The sequence below is a fragment of the Gorilla gorilla genome, chromosome 1 (assembly GCF_029281585.2).
Source record: "Gorilla gorilla gorilla isolate KB3781 chromosome 1, NHGRI_mGorGor1-v2.1_pri, whole genome shotgun sequence".
NCBI classification, from domain to species: domain Eukaryota; kingdom Metazoa; phylum Chordata; class Mammalia; order Primates; family Hominidae; genus Gorilla; species Gorilla gorilla.
The window spans coordinates 218465057-218482403 of record NC_073224.2 but is presented as its reverse complement, the minus strand read 5'-3'; the positions used below and the strand labels follow the sequence as shown (position 1 = coordinate 218482403).

General features: G+C 45.7%; 1 protein-coding gene across 12 annotated transcripts in view; it reads right to left on the bottom strand.

Annotated features, from left to right (window-relative positions):
• Positions 1-17347, bottom strand: part of LOC115930576 (neuroblastoma breakpoint family member 3-like) — a 50463-nt gene that overhangs the window by 2348 nt on the left and 30768 nt on the right. For 3 of the 12 annotated variants that reach the window (XM_063702027.1, XM_063702030.1, XM_063702029.1), the window contains 16 exons: positions 16661-16875; positions 15538-15610; positions 14863-15074; positions 13600-13809; positions 11763-11865; positions 10712-10926; positions 9589-9661; positions 8919-9124; positions 7573-7624; positions 4953-5030; positions 4233-4414; positions 3139-3190; positions 2334-2506; positions 1577-1628; positions 793-965; positions 27-78 (listed from right to left, as the gene is read on the bottom strand). In XM_063702027.1, the coding sequence (XP_063558097.1) occupies positions 27-78; positions 793-965; positions 1577-1628; positions 2334-2506; positions 3139-3190; positions 4233-4414; positions 4953-5030; positions 7573-7624; positions 8919-9124; positions 9589-9661; positions 10712-10926; positions 11763-11865; positions 13600-13809; positions 14863-15074; positions 15538-15610; positions 16661-16875 (2121 nt within the window). Of the gene's footprint in view, positions 1-26; positions 79-792; positions 966-1576; positions 1629-2333; positions 2507-3138; positions 3191-4232; positions 4437-4952; positions 5031-7572; positions 7625-8918; positions 9125-9588; positions 9662-10711; positions 10927-11762; positions 11866-13599; positions 13810-14862; positions 15075-15537; positions 15611-16660; positions 16876-17347 lie in introns of all 12 variants that reach the window. The other 9 variants (XM_055387063.2, XM_063702023.1, XM_063702035.1 and 6 more) reach the window with 7 other exon arrangements.

The following is a 17347-nucleotide window of genomic DNA, read 5'->3' as shown; positions in this document are numbered from 1 at the left end:
AAGCGACCACGATTGCTGAAAGTTACCTGGGGCATGGTGGGTTTTGATCTTCTTCCCCTTCTTGGTACTTTTCAATTTCTGCAATAAATTCAGACATGGACAGACACATTAAGCTGATTCCCCTACACACATAACATTCCACTGTCTAATCCTCACACAGGGACCTCAGGCTCCTCAGCATAAGAATAGAACACTGTGAGAGATATATTTCAGGAGGCCTGAAGGATGGTCATGATAGAGATTCCTTGGTTTTTGTCCCAGAAACTAAGGGTAAAATGTCCCTATTCTGGTAGATCATTATCCCAATATCATTTGTCCCAAGTTTGTGCAAACGGTTATGCCATATCTTTCCAATCAATTTAAAGCAAATGCCCTCAAACGATTTCTAGGAGAAAAACTGCAATATTCAGCCCTGTCTCATCAAATACTCAGATTGTTCATGGTTGTGAGGATTTTAGACACTGAAATTAGAGTGAGAAAGGAAATCTACAAACCCTTGAGTCAAAATCATAGGTCTCTGAATTTGTCCCATCTGCCCAGGTCCAATGCCTTGAGAGTAGAATCAGAGTGCCACAGGCATGGCCTGAGACTAGGAAGAGAGCCACACTCACTGACCCATCCCATGTTTGGGCTTCCAGGTAGAACTAGAGTTTCGTTCAACCTATATGTGCCTATAGGTCCTCAGTGCAGCAATGACATCTCTCAGCTCAGTAACGGCCTCTTAGAGCAGGAATATGATCTCTATACGGAAAACTCAGTGGATCCTTATCACCTTCATAGAAAGGTACTCACCATCCACGTCAAGAGAAAAGCCAACGTGTTCTTCCTCCAATGAGTAAAAGCAACTTCCGTAGGGCTGGCATGAATCAGGCAGTTCTACATAACTGAAAGGAGTCGAATAACCTCTATCCAGTGAGTCCTGCAAGTCCTCAGGCTCTACTACCTCTGGCAGCTCTCTGCTGAGCCTGGAAAAGTAGAAAAAGTAAAGAATAAGCCAGGGGAAATCAGACGCCACAGAGCCCCAACTAGATTTCATGGGTAGCATTAGGAAGTGGTTAAAAAAGAAAAAGGATACATCCATTAATGAGGTAACAAATTATTGCCTTCAGTTGGGATGCAACAGGGCCAAACAGAAAAGAATGAAAGAGAAAGAGAGACAGAGAGACAGAGGCAGAGAGAGAGAGAGTGAGCGCTCACTGAATTGTCCAGGTGACACACTGAGGAGGGAGTACCGGACACTCAGAGTTAGTGCCCTCAGGACACACAGCATACAGTGATCATGAAAAGACTGTGCTCAATAATTTTCCATAAAATGTGCTCCAGTTTCCATGCAGTCGCCATGAGGATACAGCTTTTGAAGTATGGTCGACCTACAGTAGGTTAGTAAGTGATAAGGGGAGGAAGAAACAGAAACCTAAATATCTACTGCTATGAAAACCAACAGCAATGTGAGTAGGAATAATTGAGGCTTGGTTGAAAACATGTAATCGATAATGTCGGCCTGCTCTGCTTTCCCTGAACCAGGAGTCTCCAGGTGTCAACACAGAATTTGCTGTTGACAATTGCTCAAACTTACCTGGGGCATGGTGGGCCTTGGTCTTCTTCCTCTTCTTGGTCCTTTTTAATTCCTGCAATAAATTCAGACAGGGACAGACAAGATAAGCCAATTCACCTACACCCATAACAGTCCACTGTCTAATCCCCACACAGGGACCTCAGGCTCCTCAGCATGAGAACAGGACAATGTGAGAGATATACTTCAGGAGGCCTCAAAGCCGGTCATGATAGAGATTCTTTGGTTTGCATCTCAGAACCAAGGGTGAAATGTCCCTATGCTGGTAGACAGTTATCCCAAAATCATTTATCCCAAGTTTGTGCAAACAGTTATGCCTTATTGCTCCCATCGATTCAAAGAAAATGCCCCAGATGATTTCTAGGAGGGAAACTGCAGTATTCAGCCCTGTCTCATCAAATGCCCAGCTCATTCGTGGTTGCAAGACACTGAAATTTGAATGAAGGAGGAAATCTACAAACCCTTGAGTCCAAATCATAGCTCTGTGAATTTTTTACATCTCCCTGGGTCCAATGTGCTGAGAGTGGGCTCAGGTTGCCACAGGCATGGCTGGAGACTAGGAATAGAGCCATGCTCACTGACCCATTTCATGTCTGGGCTTCCAACTGAAACTACAATTTCATTACAACCTCTATGCACCCACGGGTCCTGCCTGCGGCAATGACATCTCTCGGGTCAATAAGGGCCACTTGGAACAGGAATATCACACATATCTGGAGGACCAGGTGGAGTCTTATCACCTTCATAGTAAGGTACTCACTGTCCACGTCAAAAGCCAAGCCAAGGTGTTGTTCCTGCAATGAGTAAAAGTCACTTCTGTAGGGCTGGCATAAGTCAGGCAGTTCCAGGTACCCAAAGGGAGTTGAATAAAATCTATCCAGTGAGTCCTGCAAGACTTCAGGCTCTTTCTCATCCAGCAGCTCCCTGCTGAGCCTGGAAAAGTAGGAAAAGTAAAGAATAAGCCAGGGGGAATCAGAAACCACACAGCCCCAGCTAGATTTCATGGGTAACATAAGGAACTGTTTGAAAAGAAAAAGGACAGATGTATTAATGAGGTAACAAATTATTGCCTTCATGATGGGACAGACCAGGGCCAGGTAGAAAAGGATGAAAGAGAAAGACATACACACACACACACACACACACACACAGAGAGAGAGAGAGAGAGAGAGATAGTGAGCTCAGTGAATTGGCCAGGTGACACACTGATGAGAGAGTCAAAGAACACTGTATATTTGTGCCTTCAGGACACACAATGAACAGTGATCATGAAAAGAGTGGGCTCAATAATTTTGCATAAAATGTGCTCAAGCTTCCCTGCAGTCACCATGAGAATACAGCTTTTGAAGTATGGTCAACCTTCACTAGGTTAGTAAATGAGAAGGATAGGAAGAAATGGAAACCTAAACATTTACTGTAATGAGAACCAAAAGCAATGTTTGTAGACATAATTCAGACTTGTCTGACAAGATGAAATCATTATTTTCAGCATGTACTGTTTTCCCCGGACGTGGCATCTCCAGGTGTCAACATCAAATTAACTGTCCATAATTTCTCAGACTCACCTGGGACTTGTGGCCTCTTGGTCCTCCTTTTTCACTTGATCATACCAATGTCCTGCAAATAAATTCAGACAGGGCCTCTTACATGAAGCAGTTCTTCCTTGCACACGGAAACATCCCTCTGTCCAATCCTAACACAGGGACATCAGTCTTTTCAGTGTGAGAACAGGAGACTTTGAGAGAAATATACCAGGAGGCCTGAGGGCAAGTCTTGAGAGAACTGACTTGGTTCCTTTCATGAGCCTTGCGCAAAATGCCCCTGTTTTGGAATGTGATCTTCCCAGTGTGCTCTGTCCTAGGTTTGTGTACACAAATGAGCAATGTTTTTCTCAATAGATTTGAGGCAAATCGTTCTAACGCCTCATAGGAGAGATACTGCAATATTCAGGCTTCTCTCATCAAATACCCAGGATTTGATAGTTTATGAGATTGTGGACACTGAGATTTGATGGAGGGGTGCAATGTACCAGCTCTTGAGTCAAAATGACACTTGGTTCTACACAGAAGCATCAGCTGTCATGGCTTTTGTCGGTGAAAAGTCAGCCATTTATCTAGAAAACATACCAGCAAGATGATGGACAGATGAGCTACGACAAGCCAACTTAGAAGACACAGAAAATGGGGATAAATTCAGTGAAACCTGGCTCACATCTTCCACAGAGAGGTAGACAAGGGTGACACTGGCCTTGGGCAGGTAAAGCACTGCACAGACATGCTTTGGGAACAAAACTCATAAACAACTTTGTAGCTGGCAAGAGACATTTAACTCAGGTGAGCTGATCTGACAGACAACCCCTGGACATGTGCTGCACAGCTTGGTGTGAGTTTGCCACGCCCGCCTTGTGTTCAATGTCCTGACAGTCAGTCCAGGGTGGCACAGGCATGGCCTGAGACTAGGAAGAGAGCAAAGCTCACTGACCCACCCCACGCCTGTGCTTCAGACTCGATTCCAGAGTGATTGAAATCTACATTGATATATAGGTTCCACCCACAGTGATGGCAACTCTCAGCCCAACCAGGGGCGCAAGGCCCAAAGATTATGGGGTCTACCTGGGACATGAACTGGAGCTTTATCACCTTCACAATGGAGTACTCACTGCCTATGTCAAGAGCCAAGCCGACTTGCTGTTCCTCTACTGAGTGAAAGGTGCTCCTGTCAGACTGGTATGAGGCAGACATGTCAGGAGGAATTGAGAGAGTCCAATCACCTTCATCCCAGGACTCCTGGGGGGCTTCCTCCTCTTCAGACTCCTGCAGATTCCTGATGAGCCAGGCAGGACTGGGATGACAGAAGATATAACCAACAAAGATTAGACAACAAAACCTTCCAGATGATCTGATGGGAGACAGAATGGAGTGCTCACAGAAACCAAAGGCATTTTTCCTTCAAGAGAAATAAAACTATCCTTCTAAATGCAGGCTGGAGGGTGACTGCTCTGAGGACCGAACAAAAATGGGCAGCACGTGCTCAGTACATTTGCCACAGATCAGCCAATGCAGGGCACCCAGACTCTCTCTGTAAACTACCATCATGACTTGCAGCACAGAGAACTAACACAGGGCTTCAACTACTTCATCTAAATTGGGATGAATTTTACATGCAGCATTCAAGTGAACAGAGCTCTTGAGGCAGTGCAGACACAGATCTTGTGTATTAAGGGTCCCCTTTTTACGATATTTTGATATGTTTATTTTTTCAATTTCTTTGCTTACACAAATACTAGCAAATACACTAACAAAAAATAAGCAGAAAGCATTTATACATTCTCTCCCTGGATTTAAACACATGGGAGAGGACAGGTGACACCAAGAAATACCTGTTTGAAGGTCTGGAGTGGACCTCCAGCAAACTCCACCAGACCTGCAGCTGAGGGACCTCACTGTTAAAAGGAAAACTAACAAACAGAAAGGAATCAACGTCAACAAAAGGACATCCACACCAAAACCCCATCTGTAGGTCACCAGCATCAAAGACCAAAGGTAGATAAAACCATGAAGATGTGGACAAACTGGAGCAGAAAAGCTGAAAATTCTAAAAACCAGAGCACCCCTTCTCCTCCAAAGGATCACAGCTCCTCACCAGCAATGGAACAAAGCAGGACGGAGAATAACTTTGATGAGCTGACAGAAGCAGGCTTCAGAAGTCGGTAATAACAAACTTCTCCGAGCTAAAGGAAGATGTGCAAACCCATCACAAGGAAGCTAAAAACCTTGAACAAAGATTGGACGAATGGCTAACTAGAATAAACAACGTAGAGGAGACCTGAAATGACCTGATGGAGCTGAAAACCAAGGCACGAGAACTACGTGACACATGCACAAGCTTCAGTAGCCAATTTGATCAAGTGGAAGAAAGGGTATTAGTGATTGAAGATCAAATTAATGAAATGAAGTGAGAAGAGCAGTTTAGAGAAAAAAGAGTAAAAAGAAATGAACAAAGCCTCCAATAAATATGGGAGTATGTGAAAAGACCAAATCTACATTTGATTGGTGTACCTGAAAGTGACGGGGAGAATGGAACCAAGTTGGAAAACACTCTTCAGGATATTATCCAGGAGAACTTCCCCAGCCTAGCAAAGCAGGCCAACATTCAAATTCAGGAAATACAGAGAACACCACAAAGATACTCCTCGAGAAGAGTAACTCCAAGACACATAATTGTCAGATTCACCAAAGTTGAAAGAAGGAAAAAATGTTAAGGGCAGCCAGAGAGAATGGTCGAGTTACCCACTAAGGGAAGCCCACCAGACTAACAGTGGATCTCTCTGCAGAAACCCTACAAGCCAGAAGAGAGTGGGGGCCAATATTCGACATTCATAAACAAAAGACTTTTTAACCCAGAATTTCATATTCAGCCAAACTAAGCTTCAAAAGTGAAGGAGAAATAAAATCCTTTACAGACAAGCAAATGCTGAGAGATTTTGTCACCACCAGGCCTGCCTTGCAAGAGCTCCTGAAGGAAGCACTAAACATGGAAAGGAACAACCAGTACCAGCCAGCCACTGCAAAAACGTGCCAAATTGTAAAGACCATCGATGCTAGGAAGAAAGTGCATCAACTAACAGGCAAAATAACCAGCTCACATCATCATGACAGGATCAAATTCACACATAACAATAGTAACCTGAAATGTAAATAGGCTAAATGCCCCAATAAAAAGACACAGACTGGCAAATTGGATAAGGAGTCAAGACCCATCAGTGTGCTGTATGCAGGAGACCCATCTCACGTGCAGAGACACACATAGGCTCAAAATAAAGGGATGGAGGAAGATCTACCAAGCAAATGGAGAGCAAAAAAAAGCAGGGGTTGCAATCCTAGTCTTTGATAAAACAGACTTTAAACCAAGAAAGATCAAAAGAGACAAAGAAGGCCATTACATAATCGCAAAGGGATCAATTCAACATGAAAAGCTAACTATCCTAAATGTACATGTATCCAATACAGGAGCACCCAGATTCATAAAGCAAGTCCTGAGAGACCTAAAAAGAGACTTAGACTCCCACACAATAATCATGGGGCCCTTTAACACCCCACTGTCAATATTTGACAGATCAATGAGACAGAAGGTTCACAAGGATATCCAGGACTTGAACTCAGCTCTGCACCAAGCAGACCTAATAGACATCTACGAACTCTCCACCCCAAACCAACAGAATATTCATTCTTCTCAGCATCACATCACACTTATTCCAAAATTGACCACATAGTTGGAGGTAAAGCACTCCTCAGCACATGTAAAAGAACAGAAATCACAACAAACTGTCTCTCAGACCACAGTGCTATCAAATTAGAGCTCAGGATTAAGAAACTCACTCAAAACTGCACAACTACATGGAAACTGAACAACCTGCTCCTGAATGACTACTGGGTAGATAACGAAATGAAGGCAGAAATTAAGATGTTCTTTGAAACCAATGAGAACAAAGACACAACATACCAGAATCTCTGGGACACATTTAAAGCAGTGTGGAGAGGGAAATTTCTAGCACTAAATGCCCACAAGGAAAGGAAAGATCTAAAATCAACACCTTAACATCACAATTAAAAGAACTAGAGAAGCAAGAGCAAACAAATTCAAAAGCTAGCAGAAGGCAAGAAATAACTAAGATCAGAGCAGAACTGAAGGAGATAGAGACACAAAAAACCCTTCAAAAAAATCAGTGAATCCAGCAGCTGGTTTTTTGAAAAGATCAACAAGAAATCCCTGTTTGGCTAGTTCACCTGGCTCATCTGATTGCAAGTTCCTATCTTGAGAGGACTACGAAATTAAAACCAACACAAGGGCCACAAATAATGTACAACATTGTTAATAAGGACAACTTGTAGCTGGGTGAATGGAAGAAAAAGTTCTATTCATTGCTTCCTCATTTTCTCTAAATCTACAAACTCCAGCTGCCACTATTGAATTAACAGCCCACAATTCCATGGCATTACCTGGGAGACACTGGCCCTTTTTCTTCCTCTTGCTCATGATCACTTTCATTTTCTGGAAATAAATTCAGAGAAGCAGGTCACATTAGGCAATTCACACTTCACATATGACCAAATCAGTGTCCAGTCATAGGACAAGGACATAACTATTCTCAGTGCAAGAATATGGATTCTGACAGGAGCACTCTAGGGTGCCCTAGATTAACTCTGGTGAGAAGTAGATGACCCTGCTTTCCAGACCCACAGGCCAAAATTTCCCTCTACGGGTAGACCATAATGCCATATTCCCTGCCTGAGTCTATGCAAAGTTAAACAAAATTTTCCCCCCAAAATCGCCAATAATTGGTCAATTTTCTAGGAGTGTTGTTGCAATACTGACTTATATCACCAGGTAACATGGACATTAAATGTTTAGAGGGATCTACACATGAAACTCGACTGATAGATAAATTCTAACAACTCTTGCATTAAAAAGAATCTGTGATTTGGGAGGTCAAGGAAGGTGAATCATTTGAGGTCATGAGTTCAAGACCAGCCTGGCCAACATGGGGGAACCCCGTCTCTAATAAAAATACAAATATTAGCCAGATGTGGTGCTGAGCACCTGTGGTACCAGCGACTCAGGAGGCTGAGGCAGGAGAATCACTTGAACCTGGGAGGTGGAAGTTGCAGCAAGCCAAAATGGAGCCACTGCACTCCAGCCTGGGTGACAGAGCCAGACTCCATCACAAAAAAAAAAAAAAAAAAAAAAAGAGAGAGAGAATCTATGATGCTACAAAACATTGCATCAGCCATTGCATTGATGGGGTGGAGAACCAGGGTCCAGCCTTGCTTTATGGAACTATATCAGCAAAGTAAAAAAGAAAAGTTTCTGTCCTGATTTCAAGGTGACTGTGCAGCTAACCAAGCTGCCTTAAAGGAGATCAAGATTAAAGCTGAGAGCAGTGAAGCCTGGGGAACAATATTTCCAAACACAAAGGCAAGGCTGCCAGTCGCCTTAAAAAGGCAGAGAAATTTCATGGACATTGTTCAGGGACAGACGACTTAATCACAGGTGACAAGAGATACTGAATCAAAGCTACGAGGCCTCACAGATACTTCCTGTGTACCTCCTGCACTCAGGTGACTATGACATTGTCACACTTGTCTGGGGTCCACTAACTTGACACTGGGGACTGTGAGACAAAGGCATGACATGAGCTGAGAAGGACAGAAAACCTCCCTGATATCTCTGTTAAGAATCCCAGAATAGATTTTATTAAAACCAATCTGTGTGTATAGAGCCTGTCTTCAGAGTTTATATTCCTCAGCATAGGAAAAGGTGTGAGACAAAGGAAAATAGAGGCTACCTGGGATAATGCATACAACATCCAACCATTCATCATGAGAGGATGAGTCAATGAGAGTTGAGTCGACTTGGTCTTCCTCAAATGTGATTCTGGTGTTCCCGTAAGGCTGGTTGGACTCACAAGGGTGGTGGCTATTTGAACAAGTGATGGCACACTCCTCCAGTGAGTCCTCAGGGACTTCCTTTTCTTCAGCCTTCTGCACCTCCCTGATGAGCCAGGTGGGAGAGAGATGACAGAAGACTAAACACAGAGGGATTGGACACCAGGGAGTGCTAGCTGGTTTTGACAGGAGGCATTAAGAGAGTGGTCCAAGAAAGCAAACAGGAGGATCCCCTTAAGAGGGAACAGGCAATCCTCTTCTCTCTGCAACAGAGCATGGCAGCCATGGGAGCCAGAGAGGAAGAGAGCAACTGGTGTTCATTGCACTGGACAGATAGGAGCCGAGGAGGATGAAGACTCAGCTATCCCTGTACGGTACAGACATGACACCTGCCACACACAGAGAAACACAACAGCTGCCAAACCCTGTGTCCAAGCTGGCTTGAGTTTCTCATACTGTGGCCAAGGGAATGCAGGCTTTCGGCCCATCGTACATGCCAGAGAGGGTGTGCCTCCTAGACCTTTTTCATATGTTACCACCCAGTACTTGCTCCCGATTATTCAGTGTTACCTGGGGGCACATAATTCCTGTACTTTCTCAGCCTCCTCAACTTTAACATCTTCATCCTCATCTTCGTCATTTTCTGTAAACACAGAAATGTTCGTTCAGATATTTCCCACTTCACACTCTGCAAGCACAGTCAGCCCAATGTGCACACAGACATGAACATCTAGGCATGGTCACTGTTCAACTGAAAGCTCTCATGTTTTATCGTTAACAAAATGCCCTGGCATGGTTTCCCGATCCATCAGGCAATGCATTTCTGATCTGGAGGGCCACCATCAAGATGTGGCCAAATACTGAAAAGACCTTTTGCTCCCCATATCATGGAGGCTTCTACAGCCTCTCTCTGGACTTTGGCAGCTGTCTTCCCCATCTGGCTACAGGTCTGATGCCCAGGCACAGGCTTGGTGTCCTGTCACAGTTCACATTTCAAACCTAATTCTTTCTCTTAGGAGAGGACAAACCTGTCCTACAGTCCTCTATGCATCAGGAGACTGCACAGGCCCTCCATGTGGCTTCTGCCCTGTTATTCAGGGACATTCTCTCCACGGGGAGTGCTCCAGTCTCAAGCACTTCCTACCACCAAATGCCCCCACATCAAGTGCCTTGTCTAACACCACACGGCGAGGGGCTTTATCTCATTTTCAAAAGCAGTCCTAAGTGTTCCCACATTTGGATGCTTCAGACCCTTGCAAGAGACAATTCGCCTGCCTTTGCAGATGGAGACAGAGAAACTCAGGAAGGATAAATCACTCACTCACCGACAGTTACTAAGAACATTGCCAAAGAGACAGCCTGGGAACCTGCCTTCTGAGTCCAGAGCTCTTTTCACTCTAAAAAGCGCCCTCCCGTCACAGCCTCCTTCCTGTCCTTTAAAACTAGAAACGTGCAGCTTCTTGCTCCAAAGACCACCTTCCATCAAGGGAGGAGGGACATTTGCAATACTGTGACCTCCAACCCAATCGGTTTCCCACCTCTGCTCTTACCCAGGAAGTCCTGGTTATGTCACGGCCACATATGTTAAGTGGGAAAAAACACCACCGATACAAATGTCATTGTGAAAGTATGGAGGTCTGGAGTCTCTCATAAGCCTGGGGTTTTGGGTCATCAGGGCCTATGGCCACCTTACCTGGGCTGAGCTTTTGGACGAGGTGCTGTGCCAGCCTACATCCCTCAGCCAGCTGTTCTCGGAGGTCCCGCCCATGGGAGTTGTCCGGCTCATCCGGAGTGAGGAGGGCCTGGAGATGCTGATTCAATGAGCGGGAGGCATCTCTCCCTTCCCGTAACTTCTCCCTTAACTGGGTCAGCTCTCGTTCCTGAGAGTGAACCAGGACTTTATATTGCCTAAGGTGAGATAGTAGAGAAAATTTAACAGTGGAAAGGGATCAGTGATCAGTTCTAATATTTTGCAACACAGATTTCTGAGACAATGTCCTCAAGGAGACCTCCAAGCAGAAGGTCAGCACGTGTTTAAAGAAATGTCTGTGCCCAAGACAAAGAATAAAAAATGGTTCACAGGCTTCCTCTGTATGAGAGAGGGCTCCTGGAAGACCCTCCACGATGTTCCATTCATCTTTCTCTTCTGTCAACAAAAGTAGGTGTCTTCCTCATTCAGTTTCAAAAAGACATCCATCCTTTCAGTTCCTCACTCTGGCCATGGACATTTCCACGTGCATATACACATAGTGCATCTTGCAGTGACTAGATACAAAGCCATGGACAGAAATGAGGCCAGGTGCAGATGGGGCCAATTGAAAAGGTGAAAGAAAAGAATGACAGGCTTGAGAAGGCAACATTGATTGAGTGAAAGGATGAGAAGCCGCAGTCAGTCAGGAGCTGATTCTGACTAAGGGTGAGTGGGGTGGTGATGGCACATCATTTTGAGTATACTGAATGCTGCTGGGTCGTTCGCACTCCTTCAGCTAATTTTGTGTTATGCGCATTTCACCTCAACAATTACTTGTTTGAAAAACAGAAAATAAGGCTCTGAGAAACAACTGCAACCCATAACTTATTATTATCCTTGTTCTCTGCTTGATAATCTTTGTGTGTCATGAGCCTGCCATGGCAATTCCTGCCCTTCCCCTCACCCAGTTCAGCTCTTATTTCTCCCTGCCGAGCTGCTGTACTTCAGAGATTTACACACCTGCCCACCTGCCTGACCCCAGGGGCCCACTCACCTGAGCTCCTCAGCCTGCCCGAGCTCCTCTGCAAGCTTCTCTTCTGTGAACAGCCGCTCATCCCTCAGCATAGATTTTATGAGGTCTTTGCAGTCTTCATAGTCTGAGAAAAGACACACACTCCTGCCTCAGTGAAAGGCTGGACATGCTGCTCTGGTCACTGCCTACAGGGCAGGAGCCAGGTCCATCCCAAGGACAAAACTGTCCCCACTGCCAGGCTCTACGTAGGGATTTCCACATCTTTACTCTTCAGTCTCCTGACTTACTGGCAGCTGATGCTCCAAAATTTAGAGACGAAGAGAAACTCAAGGCACATCAAGGAAGTTGACAAGATGATTCAACCACAATGAAGTGGAGTCAGAATTCACAGCCCCTGAGGTCTGACTCTGAATGTGGGGCCACTTTCCCAAGCCTTGCAGCCTCTCCTCTAAAGCACTGCACTGGGGCATGAAGTAGTGATTTCTTGTACAGTCGGGAAGGCCCCTAGGACTATGGGACTGATGGTTTCTCTTTTACTGGGAATTTCAAGGACAAATATGTCAAAGATCTTTAACATCTTTGATTTTTACATCCTATCTTTAGATGTGATTTTAAGAATCACATCTGAAGCATAAAGGATGAGACATAAGACCATAAGGCCATGAAGGAAATCTGCCCAAATACTAAGGTTTGTGTTAATTTAGAAACAGTAGAATGAAGAACTAACAGAGTGTTCACTCTGTGCCAATAAAAGTTCTAGGAGATTGACAAGAAACAGCTCATGTAATTCATTGCAGCAATTTACACAGGTAGGTATTTCTGTAGTACCCTATGTACAGATGAGGAAACTGAGGGACAGACAAGACAAGCAACTTGGATGGAGCCCAGGAGACAGGCCCAGAGTCCCTGGTCTGCACACTGCACTGCTACTTCCACACATTCTCAGGTGCGATCCTTCTTCCTCTTTAGGAACAAGAGCCTGTGCCCCAGGAAGCAGGACTTCCCTCTCACCAGGTACTCTCTGCTTTTCTTTCAACGAGTCTTGCCCTGTCGCCCAGGCTGGAGTGCAATGGTGTGTTCTTGGCTCACTGCAACCTCTGCCTCCTGGATGCAAAGGATTCTCCTGCCTCAGCCTCCCGAGTAGCTGGGATTACAGGCGCCCGCCACCACGCCCAGCTAATGTTTGTATTTTTAGAAGAGATGGGGTTTCTCCATGTTGCCCAGGCTGGTCTCAAACTCCTGACCTCGTGATCCGCTCGCCTCAGCCTCCCAAAGTGCTGGGATTACAGGAGTGAGCCACGGTGCACGGCCCCTACTCCCTGCTCTTGATGCTGTCACTTACAGATACCACAGGTTCTATTAGGAGCAGACTCCTCTTGAAGCCCCTCAGAGCGCGTACTGTGTACTATCACCAAGTTTCCCTCAGGGTCCCCAGAACAGAGCTTTGCCTATTGGCCCTCAACAGAAGCTTGAACACAATAAGGGTTCACTAGTCCCACACATTTAGAACAACAGACTAGATGTTATTTGTCTGCCGGATCTTATATGGTACAGAGAGGATTCTTGAAAACACGATTTAGCCTCTTGGAGAAAACAGGTGGTTCTGTGCCTGTGTCCCAAATGAATAACTGCGATTTTAACTCTAGGCCCACCCCCACCTGACTGCAAACATGGAAACTTGCTAAATACTTTGGTACCTCTGACTTCCAAATTTAACAAAATGTGAAAATGCCCATTTCTATTTTCCTAGAAGTATGGGAGGGTTGAACTTATTTTTAATGGAGAGAGCATTCAGTTTCTCAGAGAGAAGACAGGACATCATTCATCACTGTTGTGATGGTGAGCCTATAGAACTTACCGTAATTATTCTGCCCCTTGGCCAGGAAGTAGGCCAGTTGAGTTACAAGACATTTCTGTTTGAGGTTTCTGAACTGCTGTTTGTTCTCTGCCAGCTGGGGGCGCGATTTCTTGTTGATTTCTAGAATGTTCATCTCTGTCTTCTGACTGGACCAAGGGCCGGCAGATACCACCATGCTGACGTTTGTGGCAGAAGAGGTGGGGCCGGGGACTGGGGAGAAGACACCAAACACACCATGGGTTAAAAACTGGTGAAATCAAATAGGTTTAATCAGGACTGAGGGATGCCACTGACAGCCTTGTCCACTTCTTTGAAGATGTTGTTTCCCTGGTTTCACTCTTCTCATCTCCAGTCTTGATCTCCTTTAAGTCAACTTGTCTTAGCTACGCAGTCACCTTGAAACCAGGACATAAAGGCTTCTACCTTTTCTTGCTTATAAGTTTCTATAAAGCAAGGTTGGGCCCTGAGTTGTTGACCCCATGAGCGGCCAATGTTTCTGTGTAGCACAACAGATTGTTTTTGGTTTTTTAAATTTTTTTGTTTGTTTGTTTGGTTGGTTTTTGTTTTTTTTTGTTTTTTGTTTGAGATGGAGTCTCACTCTATCACCCAGGCTGGAGTGCAGTGGTGCAATCTCAGCTCACTGCAATCTCTGCCCTGACGGGTTCAAGCGATTCTCGTGTCTCAGCCTCCCAAGTAGCTCGGATTACAGGCACCAACCACCATGCCAGCTAATTTTTGTATTTTTAGTAGAGATGGGGTTTTGCCATGTTGGCCAGGCTGGTTTCGAACTCCTGACCTCAGGTGATCTGCCCACCTCGGCCTCCCAAAGTGCTGGGATTACAGATGTGAGCCAGCGCCCCTGGCCAGAGACTTCTTATTAATAGCTAAGACAAGCCAATGAAAAGGAGAGAGAGTCTAGCCTGAGAGCAGTGAATGAGGGTGGGAGGATCATCTGAGCCGATACCCCCACCTAAGCCTCCTGAGCAGTTGGGACTATAGGCACGCAGCACCATGCCTGGCTAGTTTTTTGTATTCTTTGGAAAGACGGGTTTCAGCATATTGTCCAGGCTGGTCTTGAACTCCTGAACACAAATGATTCTCCCACTTGGGCCTCCCAAACTGCTGTGATTATACGTGTGAGTCACCGCACATAGCTCCATCCTAGTTTCCGACTAAACCAATATGTATGTATACAGCCTGTCCTCAGAATTGATCTTCCATAGCCTAGACAGAGGTATGAGACACAAGGAAAACAGAGGCTACCTGGGAGAAGGTTTCGAGCATCCTGCCATTCATCATCAGAGGATTCACTGTCTACAACTAGAGTTGAGTCGACTTGGTCTTCCTCAAATGTGATTTTGCTGTTCCCGTGAGGCTGGCTGGACTCACAAGGGCCGTGGCTATTTGAACAAGTGACGACACATTCCTCCAGTGAGTCCTCAGGGACTGATTTTTCTTCAGCCTTCTGCACCTCCCTGATGAGCCAGGTGGGAGAGAGATGACAGAACATTAAACACAGAGGGATTGGACTCCAGGGAGTCCTAGCTGGTTTTGACAGGAGGCATTAAGAGAGTGGCCCCAGAAAGCAAACAGGAGGATCCCTTTAAGAGGGAACAGGCAATCCTCTTCTCTCTGCAACAGAGCATGGCAGCCATGGGAGCCAGAGAGGAAGAGAGCAACTGGTGTTCATTGCACTGGACACATAGGAGCCGAGGAGGATGAAGACTCAGCTATCCCTGTACGGTACAGACATGACACCCGCCACACACAGAGAAACACAACAGCTGCCAAACTCTGTGTCCAAGCTGGCTTGAATTTCACATACTGTGGCCAACGAATGCAGACTTTCGGCCCATCGTACATGCCAGAGAGGGTGTGCCTCCTACACCTTTTTCATATGTTACCACCCAGTACTTGCTCCCGATTATTCAGTGTTACCTGGGGGCACATAATTCCTGTACTTTCTCAGCCTCCTCAACTTTAACATCTTCATCCTCATCTTCGTCATTTTCTGTAAATAAAGAAGTGTTCGTTCAGATATTTCCCACTTCACACTCTGCAAGCACAGTCAGCCCAATGTGCACACAGACATGAACATCTAGGCATGGTCACTGTTCAACTGAAAGCTCTCATGTTTTATCATTAACAAAATGCCCTGGCATGGTTTCCCGATCCATCAGGCAATGCATTTCTGATCTGGAGGGCCACCATCAAGATGTGGCCAAATACTGAAAAGACCTTTTGCTCCCCATATCATGGAGGCTTCTACAGCCTCTCTCTGGACTTTGGCAGCTGTCTTCCCCATCTGGCTACAGGTCTGATTCCCAGGCACAGGCTTGGTGTCCTGTCACAGTTCACATTTCAAACCTAATTCTTTCTCTTAGGAGAGGACAAACCTGTCCTACAGTCCTCTATGCATCAGGAGACTGCACAGGCCCTCCATGTGGCTTCTGCCCTGTTATTCAGGGACATTCTCTCCACGGGGAGTGCTCCAGTCTCAAGCACTTCCTACCACCAAATGCCCCCACATCAAGTGCCTTCTCTAACACCACACGGCGAGGGGCTTTATCTCATTTTCAAAAGCAGTCCTAAGTGTTCCCACATTTGGATGCTTCAGACCCTTGCAAGAGACAATTCGCCTGCCTTTGCAGATGGAGACAGAGAAACTCAGGAAAGATAAATCACTCACTCACCGACAGTTACTAAGAACACTGCCAAAGAGACAGCCTGGGAACCTGCCTTCTGAGTCCAGAGCTCTTTTCACTCTAAAAAGCGCCCTCCCGTCACAGCCTCCTTCCTGTCCTTTAAAACTAGAAACGTGCAGCTTCTTGCTCCAAAGACCACCTTCCATCAAGGGAGGAGGGACATTTGCAATACTGTGACCTCCAACCCAATCGGTTTCCCACCTCTGCTCTTACCCAGGAAGTCCTGGTTATGTCACGGCCACATATGTTAAGTGGGAAAAAACACCACCGATACAAATGTCATTGTGAAAGTATGGAGGTCTGGAGTCTCTCATAAGCCCGGGGTTTTGGGTCATCAGGGCCTATGGCCACCTTACCTGGGCTGAGCTTTTGGACGAGGTGCTGTGCCAGCCTACATCCCTCAGCCAGCTGTTCTCGGAGGTCCCGCCCATGGGAGTTGTCCGGCTCATCCGGAGTGAGGAGGGCCTGGAGATGCTGATTCAACGAGCGGGAGGCATCTCTCCCTTCCCGTAACTTCTCCCTTAACTGGGTCAGCTCTCGTTCCTGAGAGTGAACCAGGACTTTATATTGCCTAAGGTGAGATAGTAGAGAAAATTTAACAGTGGAAAGGGATCAGTGATCAGTTCTAATATTTTGCAACACAGATTTCTGAGACAATGTCCTCAAGGAGACCTCCAAGCAGAAGGTCAGCACGTGTTTAAAGAAATGTCTGTGCCCAAGACAAAGAATAAAAAATGGTTCACAGGCTTCCTCTGTATGAGAGAGGGCTCCTGGAAGACCCTCCACGATGTTCCATTCATCTTTCTCTTCTGTCAACAAAAGTAGGTGTCTTCCTCATTCAGTTTCAAAAAGACATCCATCCTTTCAGTTCCTCACTCTGGCCATGGACATTTCCACGTGCATATACACATAGTGCATCTTGCAGTGACTAGATACAAAGCCATGGACAGAAATGAGGCCAGGTGCAGATGGGGCCAATTGAAAAGGTGAAAGAAAAGAATGACAGGCTTGAGAAGGCAACATTGATTGAGTGAAAGGATGAG